The following is a 17,593-nucleotide window of genomic DNA, read 5'->3' on the forward strand; positions in this document are numbered from 1 at the left end:
TGGTAGGTAGTGTTCAGATCTAAAGCTTCTATGTTTTTGTACAAGTGGATTAAAACCCTATTAGGTTTTATCATTAAATTGAGCCTATATAAGAATCCGATTAGAGATATATGTGGCGTCCAAGAGCAAAATATGGAGAAAGAGACTTGATGAACATTATCTTTGCTTTGGGCCGAGTTGACTCACATCAAAAATAGTCCAGGAGCCTTTCCCTTCACACAAGACTTTTTCCCCTGTCAAGTTTTTAAAAGATTTAAAAAATAAAAATAAAAATAAAAGCAACTTTATTTAGAATAATGCTAAAGATACAATTTTTTTTATAAATTGTTAATGTGTTGAATGATTATTGGTAGTTAAAAAAGTAAGATTAATGATGGATTTAAATGAAAACCAATAAGAAATTAATCATATGAACATTTTGTAAAATTACTGTAAAATAGTATGTGATGGTAGCATTATTATTTTTCTTAAAAGGGTTAAGTAAAAAATAATAATAATAATAATTATTTTTGAATTAAAAGGAAATTCTATTATCTCTATGCTATTTTTGAGTAAAAGGAAATTCTATATTAGATTTAGGAGAAGGGGGATTTGAAAATGTGTATATTGTTGAATAAGCAAAGCAAGCTGTTGAAATCATATTTACTTGTTTAGTTGATTTGGCTGTTCTGACTACCACCCAAACCCTCTCCTCACCCTTTTCTTCTCTCTCTTTCTCTCTGCACAAGTGCTCTCTCTCTCAAATACTGATTTTCCAAACCCTAGAATCCCTGAAACTCCAAAAAATCCCCAATTTCACAACCACCTCTCTCTCTCTCTCTTTCTCTCTCTGTGTGTTCTCGGAGCTCTCTTTAATCCAGTGAGTGTGTGTGTTCGCTTTGCTTCTTTAGATCTTTCTCTCTCTCTATCTTTCTCGTTCTTGCTCAAGTTTCGCGACCCGACGACCGTTCGATTCGTGATATGGCGGAAGGCAAGCTCGATCTGCCAGACGATCTCCTCTCATCTAAGCCGTCCGATCACTCCTGGTCCGCCAAAGGTACTACCTACTACTACTACTACTTCACCACGCTCTTCTCGCTCTTTACTTCATTCTTTTGCTTTCAATGTTTATCGGTGTTTTTTTTTTCTCGATTTGCGTACGTATTTGATGGATTTGATAGATGCGGATTCGATGCGAGGTTTAGGGCTTTGTTGATCTGAAACCATCTCTTATTCCTTGTGTGCTCCACTATTTCATTTTCTGTTTTTTTTTTTTCAACCTCAGCTTCGTCAATTAGGGTTTCCTCCATTTTTTTTTTTACATTTTTGTTTCTGTTTATTGCTCAGACTTCAGATCAAAGCGCGATTTTTTTTTTTTTGAATTTGGTTATTTGATTGATTTACTGTTTCTCAATTTGTGGTTTATGCGGGGATTAGGAATTTGCATGTTTTGCATATAATTTCGTTTTGAAATTGTGTTTAAAGTAGTTTCTTTGTCACTTCGTTTCGGTTTAATTTAGTGGAATTGGCATTGATTTCGTGCCTGTGATTTGGGAATGTAGTTATTGATTTTTTTGCTTTCATATGTTTAGAGCTATGAAGATTTTGGTTCAGTGCCTGGAGTTTTTTTTTTAGTGCCCAATTCAGCTCTTTTTATCTTTCAGCGAAAGTTTTTTGTTAGTTATTTTCTCTCTATTGGATTGCTTGTATGCTGAACATGTTTGTTACAATGAAAATGAAAGCTTAACATTTATTTTTGTGCTTTAATCTATATGTTCATACTGTGCCAGTGGAAGCTTCGGGTGGGAATGATGAGGATAAGGTGCTTGTGGGGTTACTTGATGAGTCAAAAGGTACCGTTGTATTATTTGATTCGTTTGATGTGAAATGATGAACTATTTGAGGCCTATCCGTGTTTGTTGCTATTACTTGGTCTCTTGTTTTTGGTCTGATGTTTTTAATTTTCACTATTGCAGATCAATCAGCCTCAGAAAGCAGCATTCCTCTATCTCCCCAGTGGCTTTATGCCAAACCGACTGAGCCTAAGATGGTATAACTTTAATCTGGCCTATTATAATATAATCTTGTTTTTACTTCAGTAACTCCCCCCCCCCCCCCCCCCCCAACCTTTCTTTTTTTTTCTTGGTAGTTCTGGATTTAGGCTTTATGCTATATGCATGTATACCATATTTACCTGAACTTTTAAGGTGAAACTGAGAGGCATACTTCACACAGCTGTAGTCCAAAGTGCATATATGCCTTACTCTTAGTTACCTGTTAATCATCAGATATTCTCCTAGGCATTAGAATATATTTGGCTTTATGGCTGTTCAAATAACAGAAATATGGACAATAAAGTAGCTGTCAACTTAGAGTTGCACAGGTAAAAGTCTCAAATTTAAGAGGTGTTTTTCAGTTTGGAGTATGCATCTCAGGGTATGTTGGCTGCAGCTTCCCTTTTGTATATCATATTTCAATTTCAAGTAACAGGAGAACGATGAAAATTAAGTGCAAATACTGTTGCACATTTTGTCTGATCTGTGAAAATTGATATTTTGTAAGTTCTGTAACTTTTGCCTACTATATTTATCATTGATGTTTTATCCTAATTTTTATCTGTGAGAAGGTTGGGTTGACATGGTTTGGACGTGATTTGGAAGCTTGTGAACACATTTGTGTGAAAGAACTTTAATATTATCGTGCAAGTAAAAAGGCAAAGGGATGCCTCGAATGATATGGGTTGAAATTATAGGGAAAGACATGGTCATGTGGTAAATGGGAAATGATGGAGGTGATAGGGAAGCTTCTTTTTTTTTTTTTTTTTGAGGATCAGTAACAAAAGAATTCCATTAATATAAAGAATACAAGAAAAGGGCTGAGGTCCAAGCACACAGGGATTATACAAACTACAAAGGGCTCTCTAAGCGAACAAGTTTGGAACACTATTTTTCTTTGTCTCAAGTGGTCCATTTGGATGAAATACAATTTTCAGTCTTTTGAAGGGGTTAAATACCTGTTGCTTCAATTGAAGCATTTTTTCCCCTTAAATCACTTTTTGATTGGATTAAGAACATTGGAGATCTTAATTGTTCTTTCTTGTAGTTCCTAGATCTTTGTAATTTTAGGATTTAACTTTTAATTTGTTATCTCATGTACTCCCCATGTATGTCCGTTCTTGCACTTCTACCTGTTCTTTTAAAATAAACTTATAAAAATAATTAAACAGGGACATAGTATAGATAGAATTAGTGGTGAAAAAGGATCCATTTAGCCAACCCCAATTAGTTGAGATTAAGGCTTGAGTTCAGCTGATCTCCTACTCCATACAAATTTATGTCCGAAGAAGATAATGAGTAGTGTTTTATTCCTTACTTGGTATTGCTAAAATGGTTACTTTTAGAAAGCATATGATTTGTTTGATTTCTCTTCTGTGTCTAAACATAGACCCTTATTTTGGTATAATAGCTAGGCTCTTAGCCCGTCCTTAAGTTGGTACCATGCCAGATGTTTGTGCCTTCTTTTCAATTGATTCTTGCCCTTATACCTCAGCTTTTCAATTCAAGTGGAGTCCGTGATCAGTGTTTAATGTAACAGAATACATTGTGTTTATATACTGATCCACTTGCCAGTCCTATTTCATGAATTTTAAAGCAACTTCAGCAATTTGATGATGGAATTTTTTATAATTTTTGAAATTTATTAGACAGCTGATTTTCAGTGTATATTTTATCTGCTCATTCATTTTATGATTTTTAGTATTTTCATCTTATGACAGTATGATAAGGTTCATTTGGAGATTCACAATTTGACATTCAGTCATAAGGAATTATATATTTAGTGTAATTTCATTGTTGACAGGAAATGCGTGGTCCAACTTCAGTGTCTCTTGGTAATCCTACTGATCCCAATCAAAAAGACAATTGGCGTCTGGATGGATCTGAGGACAAAAAGGATTGGAGGAGGACTGCTGCTGACAGTGAAATTAGCCGCCGCTGGCGTGAAGAGGAAAGAGAAACTGGCTTACTTGGTGGTAGAAGAGATCGTAGGAAGGCTGAGCGCCGTGTTGACAATGTCTCAATGAGAGAAACCGTCGAGAGTAGGGCATTGCCTACCTCGGATCGGTGGCATGATGGTCGTAATTCTGGGCATGAAACACGGCGTGATAGCAAATGGTCTTCTAGGTGGGGCCCTGAGGACAAAGATAAGGAATCCCGAACTGAGAAGAGGACAGATCTGGAGAAAGAAGATGCTCACAATGACAATCAATCTTTTGTGGGTAGCAACCGTTCAGTTTCTGAGCGTGACTCTGATTCTCGTGATAAATGGAGGCCACGCCATAGAATGGAGGTTCATTCTGGTGGTTCAAATGCCTACCGTGCTGCACCTGGATTTGGACTTGAGAGAGGACGAGTAGAGGGTTCAAACATGGGATTTACCCTTGGACGAGGGAGGTCAAATGTTGTTGGGAGAGGTTCATCTACTGGTCCCATTGGTGCTGCAGATAAAAGCGAAAGTGTCCCGGGAAGACCAAGCCACTCTGTTGATTCTTTTTGCTACCCAAGGGGAAAGCTTCTTGACATATATCGGAGGCAAAAGCTTGATCCATCTTTTACAATTATGCCAGACGATATGGAGGAGTTAGCCCCCATTACTGAAGTAGGCTTTATAGAACCATTGGCTTTTGTTGCTCCTGATGCTGAACAGGAGGTAATGATGGAATTCCTGTATTTAATTTTCTTGTTCTTCTGGTGCCATTTTTTTTTTATAAGTGATGTCAATTTTGTGTAATAACAAAACTATTCTTTTTCGTATAATTTTCTAAAATCTTTTGCGCCTTGTAATTGGGTCATGTGATGCTAACAGGCCATCCTTGGTGATATACGGAGGGGAAAGATCACTAGCAGCGGGATGGTGTACAGTTTGTATAGAAAGGGGAGATCAACTGAAAATGTTACAGGTATTCTCAGCTCAAATGCTATGCTTTTAATTTCTGCTTGTATTCTTGGTCTAAATCTTTAAAAACATTCATTGTATAGGTGTTGAAGACTTAGACTCCACTGAGCAAAATCAGGGTATCCTACTCCCAGCTTCCAATGATGAGGCTGCTGATACTTCACAAGAAGCTGCAACTGATGATGTATATCAAGCTGACGATGATGGTACCTTGTGGAAATATGGTTCCAAGAGGAATGTGGTAGATGGTGAGTTACTGTTTAACTTAGCATTTGGAGCTCATATTTTGAACCACTTTATACAACTTTACTAGTTAATTCTATTTCTTAAAGATTCTAAACGTTCTTCATTTACAGAAAAATATATTAAAGAAGCAGAAGATAATGTTATTGGAGCAATCAATGGGTTGGAAGATGGATTAGCCCCAATAATTTCAGAAAGTAATGGTGTCTGTGGTGCCACAGAGATTGATGGTGCTCAGCATGGTGCTTCTCAGATGAATATTGGTGAAAAATGGCAGATGGCAGATTCTGATTTTGCCAAGCATGTTCAGTTTGATGGCATTGAGTTTTCCACTTCATTTGACCTAAGATCCAAACTTCCCGATGATTCAAATTCTCTCTTTGTTGTGCCCTCTCCTGAGCAGAATCAAAGTAGAAACAGTCAGGCAAATGACTTGGATAGGGTAGCCCCACCAGAGGAGTTAAGTTTGTACTACGTTGACCCTCAAGGGGTGACCCAGGGACCATTTGTTGGGGCTGACATCATTTTATGGTTTGAACAAGGTTTCTTTGGGACAGACTTGCCAGTCCGCTTGGCAGATGCTCCTGAAGGAACACCTTTCCAAGAACTGGGTAAGGTATTGCCTTACCTGAGAGCCAAAGATGGATATGACAATAGCACTGAACCAAACTCTAAGCTAGAACATTGTGATGCCTTTGAGGAACAGTTGGACACTAGTTTACCTGCTTCTGCTTCTGTTATGGAAATTAATTCATCTTCAGTAAATGACCTGTGCCCGACATCGACTGAGTTTAACGGCCTTTCAGCTCAGCATGTTCAGTCAAGAGTATCTGAGCCTGAAGTTTCATTACAACTGCCACATTCTGAGGGTCAACAAAGCTTCCATAAGCTCATTACACAAGATGAAGGTTTATTTCCTATTATTAATGTTTCCTTTTTTCAAAAAAAAAAAAAAAAATTTGGGTCTGTTTCCTTTCCAATCTTACTAATGAATGATTTTCGTTTTTCCTCCCTTCAGAAATTGTGTTTCCTGGAAGACCTGCAGACAAGGGTTATTCTATTGCAAAATCTTCTGGGAGCAGTCGTCATTCTACAGACAATCCTATCAGCCACCCTTCTCTTCCAAATGAATTGACAGAACCTGGTGTACCAATTCAGAATGATAATAAGTTGCACCCCTTTGGCTTGCTTTGGTCTGAGCTTGAAGGTCATACAAAACAAGCAAAGTCATCCGCTCCATCCACCATGGGAAGGGCTGCTCCATTTGGTGCTATGGGTGATCCAGCTCTTGCTGCAGAGACGTGGTCTGATGTTTATAGGAAAAATGCTCATGTTGACCCCAACTTGTATCAAGATGCCATGGCTGCTCGCCATTTGTCACTCATGGAACAGGAATCCAACCATTTTGATTTAGCAGAGCAGCTTATGGCACAACAATTTCAGCAGCAGCAGCAGCAGCAGCAACTCCAACAACGATCTATGTTGTCTCCTCATGCACACATAAATGAATCAGTTTTAGAACATGTGCCTACTCAGAATCTTTTACACCAACAGTTGGCCAATCGTTCTGCACCAGATTTGGATCATCTTTTGACACTTCAGCTGCAACAGCAGCGGCAAATTCAGTTCCAACAACAACAACATCAATTGCATCAACAGCAGCAGTTTCATCAACAGCAAAAGCTTTTGCAGGAGCAAAAGATTTTGCAGGAACAAAAGCTTTTGCAGGAGCAAAAGCTTTTGCAGGAGCAACAGCAATCTCAAGTCCGGCAGGTGCTTCTTGAACAGTTGTTTCGAAGTCAAATGCATGATCCTGGCCTTGGGCAGTCACATGTTGATCCTCTCAGAGCCAATCATCAGGCTGTATTAGAGCAGCTTCTTCTACAAGAAATGCAACAACGGTCTCATCATCCTTCAAGGCATAATGAACCATCTTTAGAGCAGATTATGCAAGCTAAATTTGGTCATATGCCACAACAAGATCATCAGAGAGATTTATATGAGCTTATATCACGTGCACAGCATGGACATCAGTCATTGGAGCAACAGCTTCTTCAACAAGACCAGCTGCAGGCCAGGCAGCTGTCAATGGGATTGAGGCAGCGGACTAATATTGAAGGAGAAAGGCATATTGGTTCTATGTGGCCAGCAGATGAATCTGATCAGTTTCTCAGGACTCATGCTGGTCCTCACCGAACTCACTCTTCAGGGTTTGGCCCAATGGATGTTTATCAGCGACAACAGAGGCCATCCCATGAGGAGCAGCTGAATCAACTTGAAAGGAATCTTTCATTTCAGGAGCGGCTTCGGCAAGGTCTTTATGACCCTAGCTCACTGCCATTTGAGCGGTCAGTTTCTATGCCTGCTGGTGCTCCAGGGATGAATCTGGATGTTCTAGCTATGGCTCGTGCTCATGGTTTGGATATGCAGGAATCAAGTGCACGTATGCAATCTGCTGGTCAAGTAGGTACATTTTCATCTGGCATCCACCCTCATAATCCCCATCATCCTTTGATTCCCAACCAATTTCATGGCCCTCAATTGGATGCAATTGAGGGCCGTTGGCCTGAGAACAATGAGCAGCTAGAGAATGACTGGATGGAATCCCGGGTTCAACAATTGCATATCAATCCAGAACGTCAGAAAAGGGAGTCAGAAGTTAAAATGACTTCTAGAGATCCAACTTTATGGATGTCAGAAGGGTTTAATGATGAGAAGTCAAAACAATTGTTGATGGAATTGCTCCATCAGAAATCAGGTCATCAATCTACTGAGCCATTGGAGGTGGGTAAGGAAACAAGGGCACCATCTGGCCTTTATTCTGGGTTAAGCTCCTCAGATCACCCATTCACTCTTCGTCTAGACCGAGAAGCAGGTCTGGATAACACATTTGCAGTGGGTTCTTATGGTTCTAGTTCATGCGAACCATTACAGGATGAGCGGGCCACCAGTTTGGAGAGCAATGAAATAATGCCGTTTAGATCTGATTCTGGATCATTGGTTGAGGGAGAATTGCGCTTGGCAGGCATCAATGAGACTGGTCAGGCAATTTATACAAACTCTAACATGATCGGCAAGTCGATTGTGAGCAATGAGTTCTCTGAGGCTGAGGGGAGGAAGCATGGGTCTAGAAGTGAGGGTGTGATGAAGGGTCCAGCTTTTGAGATTCAGGAAGGCTTGGTTGAGCAAGCTGGGTTGGCTGCTCTAGACCGTGGGGAAATTTTGATTAATGCCCTTAGCAGGCAGTCATCAATTGGTTCTGCAAGTAAGTTCTTTCTTAATTATTTCTTTGTATACCCTGTGTTATGGTCATATTAGAGTGATTATAGTTTATATATTTTTCCTGAATTTGCTATGATCATATTGATAATGGTTTTTTTTTTTTTTGACTGAATTTGCTCTCAGGTGGGAAAACAGGATTCTACAGTGACAAAATTGGTAATTCATTTGTGGAGGAGGTTTCCAAAGTTTCTAAAGAGCGGTAAGTTTCCTTTTGTATAATACACCCAACTTTTCAAGAAAACCTCATTTAATGCATTCTCTTTCATTTAAAAAGATATTAGTTTCTACTTATCAAAAAAAAAAAAAAAAAAGATATTAGTCTCTAAAACTACTCTCCTTAGTTAGGGTTTGGCTTACCTTCAGTACTTTTTTAATTGGAGGTCTCCTTTTGTTTTAAATACACAATAGCAAGTGGTAGTGGGCTTTAATCTCCACATTTTATTTAGTTAGTGGGTGATGTGACAGTTTCTCATTAAAATAAAAGGAAATTCCAGTTAAAAAAGTACTGGAGATAAGCCAAATCCTCTTAGTTTAAACTCTAGTGAAAAAGGGTTAACTTTTTAAGTACAGTAAAGGGTAAGTTAGGAAAGTTATTAATATTATGTTCATTGATTTTTCAATGAGGATCATATTTTGGGGTTATCCCAAAAATGGGATGGAAGACCAACAATATGGGACAGTGTGAGCATGATTTTGCAATTTATTGGAAAAAAAAAAAAAGCAAAAACACACACACACACACACACGCTTGTAGGCTGTATTCCACGAGCTGTACTAAGAACCTGGACAGTCTTTGAGAACTTTTCTTTAATACTAGTTATATATCACTCTTTTAGAGTAGGAAGATGATGGGATCAGTAAATTTGTTGGCAGACCTCAGTGAGGGTGGTCAAACTAACCCCATTAGGTTCTCATCATCTGTCTTTTGCTTGCTGGTTTTTATTTTTCATGTTTTATACTTTTCTTGTTCTTAATCATGCAAGATGAGACAGTGATGTTATTATTCCACAGTTTAATTCTGAAGTATTGCTTTATTATCGTATCATGCATTGCTTAGTTTGACCTCCTTTTGCCAGGGTGCCTGTTCCATTAAAAGGGCAAGACAATAATATTTTGCTGAGACGTCCTCCTGTCCCCCACCCATCGTCATCACAGGAAGGATTGTCTGAGCTGGTCTCAGATCAAGTTGCGAGAGGGAAAATTTCTTCTAGTGGTGCTTCTGATGGTATTGACATCTCAAATCCTCGTACACTTTTCTTCTCCTGGTTAAAGTAATTAATAATATGATTATATTTCTAAATTTTCAGGGGGAAGACGAGAACCTGGGGTGAATTTATTAAGCCAAGGTTCGGACATCATGGCATCTGGCAAGAAAGACATGCGTTTCCGGCGTACTTCATCTTTTGGTGATGCTGATGTTTCAGAGGCATCATTTATAGATATGCTGAAGAGTAATGCAAAGAAAAGTGCACCGGCAGAGACTAATTCAACAACAGGATTTTCAGAGATCACAGATGGAGCACAAGGGGGACGAGGTGGCAAAAAGAAAGGTAAAAAAGGAAGGCAAATTGATCCTGCTCTTCTTGGTTTCAAAGTCACGAGCAATCGCATAATGATGGGTGAAATTCAACGCATAGAGGACTAGCCCTTTTGATTTGTATTTTCTTTTTCTATATGTTCATTCCTTAAAAAGTTGTATAGGTTCAAAGCCCTTGGTGTAAAGCGTCTAAAATTCGTTAATTTTTTCCCCGTGCAATGATGATACGGTAGAGGCCAAAATGCATTTTTACAGAGTTTACAGCATCATGACAATTTTGTACAGACTAACAAGGTCCATAAGGAAAGTATTCAGGTTATATAGATTTGTATATTTTGAGAAAGAATGTAGTTGCAGTTGGTTTTGACACTATAATCTTTAGAAGTGGCAGTTTTCTTCACCTCTCTGTGCTCACTTGATGTGTTATGGTTCTTTGCATAATGGTTTCCTAAGTTTAGGTCCGCTGGTAAAATATTTTTAGGAACGTTTTTATTATTTTTGGGGTGTTTTAGACGGTTGAAAAATGTGGTCAATCTTAAATGATTGTTACTTAAATGATTTTTGTTAAGAAAAATAGTTTCTTTGGGGTTGAAAGAGAATAGAACCGCCTTCTTTATTAAACCCACAATCCTCCTTTGATCTCGACCCCCCCTCTCAAAAGCTTCAAAGTGATTAAAATGCATCCTATATTTTATACAAATTTTGGACATAATTCTTACGTAAATGTCCCTGTATTCAAGTTTCACGCATTAAGATAAGTTGTCTCAAAATCTTCCAAATATCCAAAATAAATCTAAAACTATAAAACAATAATCTTTTATTTTTTATTTTTTATTTTATTTTTAGATATGATAGTATTTTAAACTGTTATTCAAAAATAATTTCCGTAAAGAATATCTAAAAGGACAAATATCATTTAAATGCCCTTGAAATCTTGAAAAGTTTCAAAATACCCCTAATAACCTCTTAAAACCTCATAAATGATAAAATGGTTTTCCTAAGGAATCTCCAAAAAAAAAAAAATGAAAATTTTTGTCAAAATTTCCAAAATGCCTAGGGAATCTTGAAAATTATCAAAATACTTATAACTAAAATAAATAGTAAATTGTATTCATCATTGTATTTTATTTGTAAATTTGTTCAAACTTCAAAGCTACTAGCAAGAAAGTGTAGCCAGAAAGTCAGACAAGTTTTTTTCTAATATTGTTAAACATATGTCTATAAGTGGTAAATATGGTAGATGCCCATTTTCTAATATAAGAAACTCATGGTCCTTTTAATTTCTAGTTGATTTTTTACCTTTTGTATTTATGCATCTTCTTTTTCTATATAAAGGGATGAAGACCATTTGTAGAACTCAACAAATAATAATATTACTCTTTTTATTTTATTATTATTCTATGCTGTCCATATTGATGAAGAGATGGGAGTAATGAGATTTTGATCTTCGTCATTTAACTAAACAACCGGATGGAGGGATAAGATAAGTATGCGAGAAGCGTTCAAACGTGCTATATGATATATTTCTTTTGGTAGACGATATTGAAGTGTTAGATAGATAAAAGCCAAAGCTCCATCACTTTTTTTCTAATCCTTCCAATCAATTAATCTAGGACTAATTTATGTATCAAAAGGTCTAGGTTCAAAATTTTCTAAAAAAAAATTTTTGTTGTTGATTGAGGTAGTTTTGTTAATTCATGGATGGTTTTCCAATGAATTGATAGATGATGAAAATTTGATGTCTCAAAATTTCTACAATTGTCTCCAATTTTTAAAAGTTGCATCAAAAAAAAAAAAAAAAAAAAAATTCAAGCTTCTTTTAGGAGGTTTCAATGTTGTAATTATGCATGTAATGCGAAATTAGTTAAATGAACGGGTCCCCACCTATAATAGATAGGTTGGATGAATAATGGGTAATAACTATATATTCGACATGTTTATGACCCGATTCTAGACCCTATACAACCTATGCATTTGGTGATGATAGGCTACGAATCAATGGTGATCTACAAGAGGTGTTCCAACTTGGATAATTTACACCCTCAAAATTTGCTTCTTTTCTCTTTTTACACTAAAAAAAGTTGACAGTAGTTTTTTTAGTTTTATTTTAAATTATCAATAATTTTATTTTGATTGTGCTTACTTGATTTTAGTTGTACAATGTTAATGTTTTAAAGCACTAAAATTAAAGTCGTCATTTGACATCTACATAAGATATAGCAAAATGGTAACTTTTTGTAGGAGAAACATCGAAAAATGTTTTCCAAAGTATTTTTAAGAACACTACCAAAGATTTCAAAACAAGCAGTTTTTTTTTTTTTGAAACTATTTTCATAAAGGGATAGGGTCATGAGCCAAGGCTTTATTATAATAGATCAGAAGGAAAAGTACTTTGCGGTGGACAACCAACAGAAGAAATTCTTAAAGCCCATTTTCCTAAAAAATGGACAACTCAACCTAGTTAAAGGGGAACTCCTCAAAGCTCTGGCAAACCAATTCAGTATCTTTGATTAAGGCTGACTAAAGCTGAAGGCAGCCAATTTTTAGTCAAAACATTTATACATTCTTTGGGGTCATTTTCTATACCAAGAGCTTCAGCCACAGGGAACAGTTGACAAGCACACTGTATCATTAGAAATTGCTACATCAGTATTCAACTTTAAAAACTCCCAGAACTGTTTTATTACACAACTAGAAGTTTATATCTGGCTTGGCTTTTCCATGCTGCAACTGATTCCTTACTCTCCAAATATAGTCAATGGCAATGACTACGTGCAAATAAACAGAATTGCTCACTAGTTACTCCCTTTAGGCCTTACCCAAAAAGTCATCTTTATGGAATTTCCATTGGAACCCAAACCAGACAGCTTTTGCCAAGACATACTTTTGGAAGAAATGCAAAACTTGATTCCTTTTTCAACACCATGAATGCAACATGAAGATTCGTCAATCTGAAATAGTTTGTCTTGCCCTTTCTTTTATTGGAAGAGTCCCAACAACTATTCTCCACATCAAAATTTATAATGTTTCATGACCCTTCAAGTACCACAAATTCCTCCACCCAGCACATCTTGTATGATTGGATCTATCAGCTTGACTACACCGATAAGCTAATTTAATTGAAAAAATCCATTTTTAGAGCCAAGCTACATCAATTTAAGAGGCTTGGGAGTTCTTCTAATGGGAATAACAGCCTTGCAGGACTCTTCAACAAATACTTCTCTCAGTATGATAACAACCCAAGAATAGTTTTGAGTGTTGATTAGGCTTGAAACCATCAAAATTTCGGCAGTCTCTGAATTCAACATAAAACACTGCCATTGTCTTCAGAAAAGACAATGTCTTTGTGTGTGTGTGCTGGAGCCAAATTCCTTGCTAGTTAAGTTTAATGAAGTGGGACTGAGGGTTTTCATTGTCACACTAATGGAAGTGTGGGGGTTTAAATTAACACAATTTGTCACAGGTATAAAAATAAAGCCATAAAGGTGTTTTGATCCCAAAATATTATCAGTCCCACAGTATAAGGCATGTAATTGGAGATTTATAGGCAATTATACTATAAATTTTTTTTTAAAAATTTACATTAGAATCACGACTAACAGGAGTGAAGATTACCATCTTCTCAATTTAATAATTTCTCAATGATCCAAGCCAACATTTTACGCTGACAGCATTGCTTAAGACTGAATCCACTGGCCTTGGAAGAGTTGCGTGATTGTTTTACCCATGATCCACTCCAACTCAGATGATGATAATGGAACTTGATTGGCAATAAGAGACACTGCTTCTTTTGCTCCTTTATAACCGCATTCAGGAACAACAAATGGAAAGTCGCTGCATAATAGTATGTTGAGAAAATTTTTTTTTCCCCATTTGATGTTTCCATTCCCCCCCCCCCCCCCCCTGCTGGGAATATGAAATATTATCTTTAAACTGAATGAGTAAAAGAAAAGATAAGAGTTACCTGCCCCACATGACACGGTTAGCACCAAAGCTGGAAATGATTTGGGAAAATATGTTGGATAAATCCTGATATGGAAATGGCATTCTTGACACCCTAAAAAGTGCACTGAATTTCACATAAACCTGCCAAATTATGAATAGTTTAAGTTATCAACTGAATAACTGTTAACAATTGCTTAGCAAGAAAGAAAAGAAGAACAAGTATTATGAGTTATATATCAGGACTAATATTAAAACCAATTTAAGTACTCTTGCTCAATTACCCTGGGAGCCCTCTCTGTCTAGCAAAAAACTTAAGGCGCCTAAGGTAAAGCTCTAGACAAAGTATAGCAATTATAAAAGAACAACAACTTCTCTCAATCTCAAGACTTCCAGCACAAGTGAAAATATAATGTTCTCATATGATATTCTAGTCAGACTATGATCAACCTTGGTGATCTCAATATGGCCACAGTAGCTGGAAATAATCAGGGCTTGCATATATGCTGTGTCTTTTAAAGGTATTCAGGACATGTTACCTGCGGGAATCTCGATAGATTTAGAAGCTCAGAAAAGGCCAGACTTTCATCATCATTTCTGCAAATTGACATGTAATAAGTATGAAAGTTAATACGGTCTCTATCTAGCTGCAGATTGAAAAGCTTCTTTTAACAGAGTCAAATTACAAAAGAGCTCACGTTGGTGGTTTGCAGAATGCCAAATGATCAAGCAAAACAACTGTTGATGGAAATTCTGTGCACAGTTTCTCAATTTCTGAAAGATGCAGTCTGAGACCCTGAAATACACATCTGATTAATATATTTTCATCTTGTCCCCTGTAATCCAATACTTACGTGCCAATTATTGCCCCAGCCACTAAGTAGGTGAATGCACAGTAATTAAGAATGTGAAAACAGAGTAAAATAATGCAATATGTTAAAATAAATTTAAGAAATAGGTTGGGACCTTTTATTTAGATTATTGTTTTGTAATTACTTATATAGGTTTGAGTGGACTAGATAAGAATCATACTACCTTCATACACATGAAACCCACTGGTACTCCAAGTTCTCCTGCCTTGGAGAACATAGCCTTGCCAACTTCATTTGTCATCTGCCAAAACCATCCAACATGTAAATAAAAATAAAAATAATAACGCATGTGCATAGATGAGATCTGCCGTTTCCTTGCACTGCCTTAAATCTAGTACAGATGTAAGGGGATCAGGACACACCATTTGATGGAATGCTGCAAGGAAATTAATGACATCAATCCTAATGGTATTCGGTAGCATTTATATGATTCTCTATCATATGGCATATTGCCTTTTGCCCTCTTCAGTATTACATGCATCTGTGATATAGTTTAAAGGGATAAACAGACCATTTGATAGGAGTTCTGGAAAGAAACTTCCAATTTTAGAACTCAACAGCTAGTTTCTGTCCTTATATTTATACTTTCATGAACCATTTGCTTGCCTGGGATGTCAGGGGCTAGAGTGGACAAACAGCATTTACGAGATTAATGTATGTGAAAAGAGTATAAGAAAATTTTCTTGCTTTGCCCTAGACAATGAGATAACTAGTGCCAAAAAAAACCCTAAAATATGTTTTAAGTTTTCACAAAATTGATCTATGAAATAAAGGGGAAGAAAGAAAATACATTCAGGATAAACAGCAGAGACTATGCTCACTTGGTGATTACTACCTGCTGACCAGATGGCCACAAATATGGATTAAAGCGAACAGCGCGATAGCCATCCTATCATGAAAGAACACTGTGTCAACATTAATGCTCTGAGAAAAGAGTGGTACATGGTTATATGAGATATTCAGTAGACCTTTAAAATGAGATGCTCAAGCTGCTTAACCCCACTTCCATCTTCAGCTGGATTTGCCAGGCAGCAACCAACAAATTTGGTTGGGTACTTGTTCAGGACACTGTCCAATGATTAAGTTATTAACTTGGTATAAGGCAATACCTTATAGTGTTACGTGGTGAGAACCATAACATGGAAGCAATCAAATAAGAAAAACTACTATAATTAATAAAACACATCAAGAATATATGAAAGATCTGACTATGAGTCCTGCCAATTAACTGTTTAGCAAACATGATCCAGAGATCACTTCTTGAACGAAGTGTGGCTTAAAAGTGGAGGAGTTTTAAAACATGCTAACCAACTGATGAACTTCTCACCTTTGACCATTGTGATCTTTGAAAATTCCAATTTATAGGGAATAGATAGGTCCTCAGGTTTAGTATAACTTTTAAGCCATGACTCCAATATGAGTTATATTGGTTAGATGCTCACATCATATAAACTGCAATAGATGTTTTCATCCATGCCAAGAAACAATTATAAATGTGACTTTGAAGCTTTTTGAAATATTGATTGTTACACAAAAGGGAGTAAAACAAAATCTAGTACATATCTAAAAACTTAATATGGGTTCAACAAACCTTGTCACAAGAGAATGATCAAACTTATGATTAATGGGCTGTACAATCAGTGCACCATCTACACCTGCTTCTGCCATGCACTGTGGATAGTAAGAGTGTAAGACATAATAACAGTTACTCCAAACTCAGCATATTAAGAAGGAAATGACAAAATGGATTTGTTTTCATATTCAAAATGATTAGAATAAGCACATCCTTCAAAACCAAAGTTACTTAATCAAACTTAAACAGATTCTTTATGACAGAAATTAAAAATAGCCCATGCCCAAAAACTAAAAAATTTATCATCAAAATATCATAAAATAAAAGCAGCAAATACAGAGACAGAAAAGCACATATAGGTTGAATAAAAGGCATACCTCAAGTAAGAAATCAACATTTCCTGGTAAAGTGGTCTCTTGGCCAGGAAAGTAAGGGTATTTATCTGCAGCCTTAAGAAAAAAAATAAAAATAAAAAAGCAAAATTTCACTCATTCTAGATATTCTAAGAAACAAGAAAAGTACTTTCCAAAATGCTTTGAGAGTGGTTTTACCTCTTGGGGAGATGCCCATACATGTAAATGTGAGTCTATTATTTTGGTCTGAGAAGGAGGAGTCTTGGTTTGTGGTTCACTGGTGGTGGCCATTTTGGCTGCTGAGATTCTGAACTGGGATTCCTTTGAAAAATAAGAAATGGGTTGTGGACAATAGTAATTAAAATGGTGAAGAGGTGCTGAAACTGAAAGCAAAGGCTTAAATCTCATTGCCATTTTTGGCTTGCAGAGACTTTGAGCTGGGGGGCTTAATTGAAAAACAGCCAAAAGGGTCGTGAAGAATTATGAATTTTTCATAAAGCACATGTAGTGGCGACTTTCTGAGTTTTTACGTCGACATTCTAATCTTCCTAGAATATTTAGTAACGATTTGATAAAATTTGTTACCAAAATCCTGTTACAACCAACTTTTTTGTTGTTGTTGTTGTTGTTATAAATGTGGTCTTTACTAGATATGATTTTATTTTTTGTTTATTTTTATAAAGTTTTAACTAATGGTGCTGGATAATTACAATTTTTTATTATCAAATTAAGATATCAATTGATTTTTTTTTTATTAATAATTTTATTTTTTTATTTATTATGTCTTTCATTGTAACTTTTGAGACCAACCAACAACTAGAGATGGTATTCCTACAGCGTTGAAGTTTTCAGGTTGGTT

At 36.5% G+C, this 17,593-nt stretch overlaps 2 protein-coding genes across 2 annotated transcripts; one reads left to right on the plus strand and one right to left on the minus strand.

Moving 5' to 3' along the window:
• Nucleotides 1-625: 625 nt before the first annotated feature.
• Nucleotides 626-10,394, plus strand: LOC115982123 (protein ESSENTIAL FOR POTEXVIRUS ACCUMULATION 1-like). The gene is made up of 11 exons (XM_031104642.1): nt 626-1,036; nt 1,770-1,832; nt 1,956-2,029; nt 3,838-4,686; nt 4,843-4,936; nt 5,016-5,180; nt 5,289-6,083; nt 6,194-8,440; nt 8,581-8,656; nt 9,534-9,682; nt 9,765-10,394. The coding sequence occupies exons 1-11, from the start codon at nt 961-963 to the stop codon at nt 10,100-10,102; spliced, it is 4,926 nt and encodes a 1,641-aa protein (XP_030960502.1). The 5' UTR covers nt 626-960; the 3' UTR covers nt 10,103-10,394.
• Nucleotides 10,395-13,462: 3,068 nt separating this feature from the next.
• LOC115978894 lies at nt 13,463-17,230 on the minus strand. Its single transcript, XM_031100785.1, has 10 exons — nt 16,933-17,230; nt 16,759-16,830; nt 16,400-16,479; nt 15,777-15,876; nt 15,644-15,697; nt 14,972-15,049; nt 14,635-14,732; nt 14,476-14,533; nt 13,959-14,080; nt 13,463-13,828 (listed from the first exon to the last, which is right to left on the minus strand). The coding sequence occupies exons 1-10, from the start codon at nt 17,146-17,148 to the stop codon at nt 13,672-13,674; spliced, it is 1,035 nt and encodes a 344-aa protein (XP_030956645.1). The 5' UTR covers nt 17,149-17,230; the 3' UTR covers nt 13,463-13,671.
• Between the last annotated feature and the right edge of the window lie 363 nt (nt 17,231-17,593).

This window comes from Quercus lobata, chromosome 3 (genome assembly GCF_001633185.2).
Source record: "Quercus lobata isolate SW786 chromosome 3, ValleyOak3.0 Primary Assembly, whole genome shotgun sequence".
Lineage (NCBI taxonomy): Eukaryota > Viridiplantae > Streptophyta > Magnoliopsida > Fagales > Fagaceae > Quercus > Quercus lobata.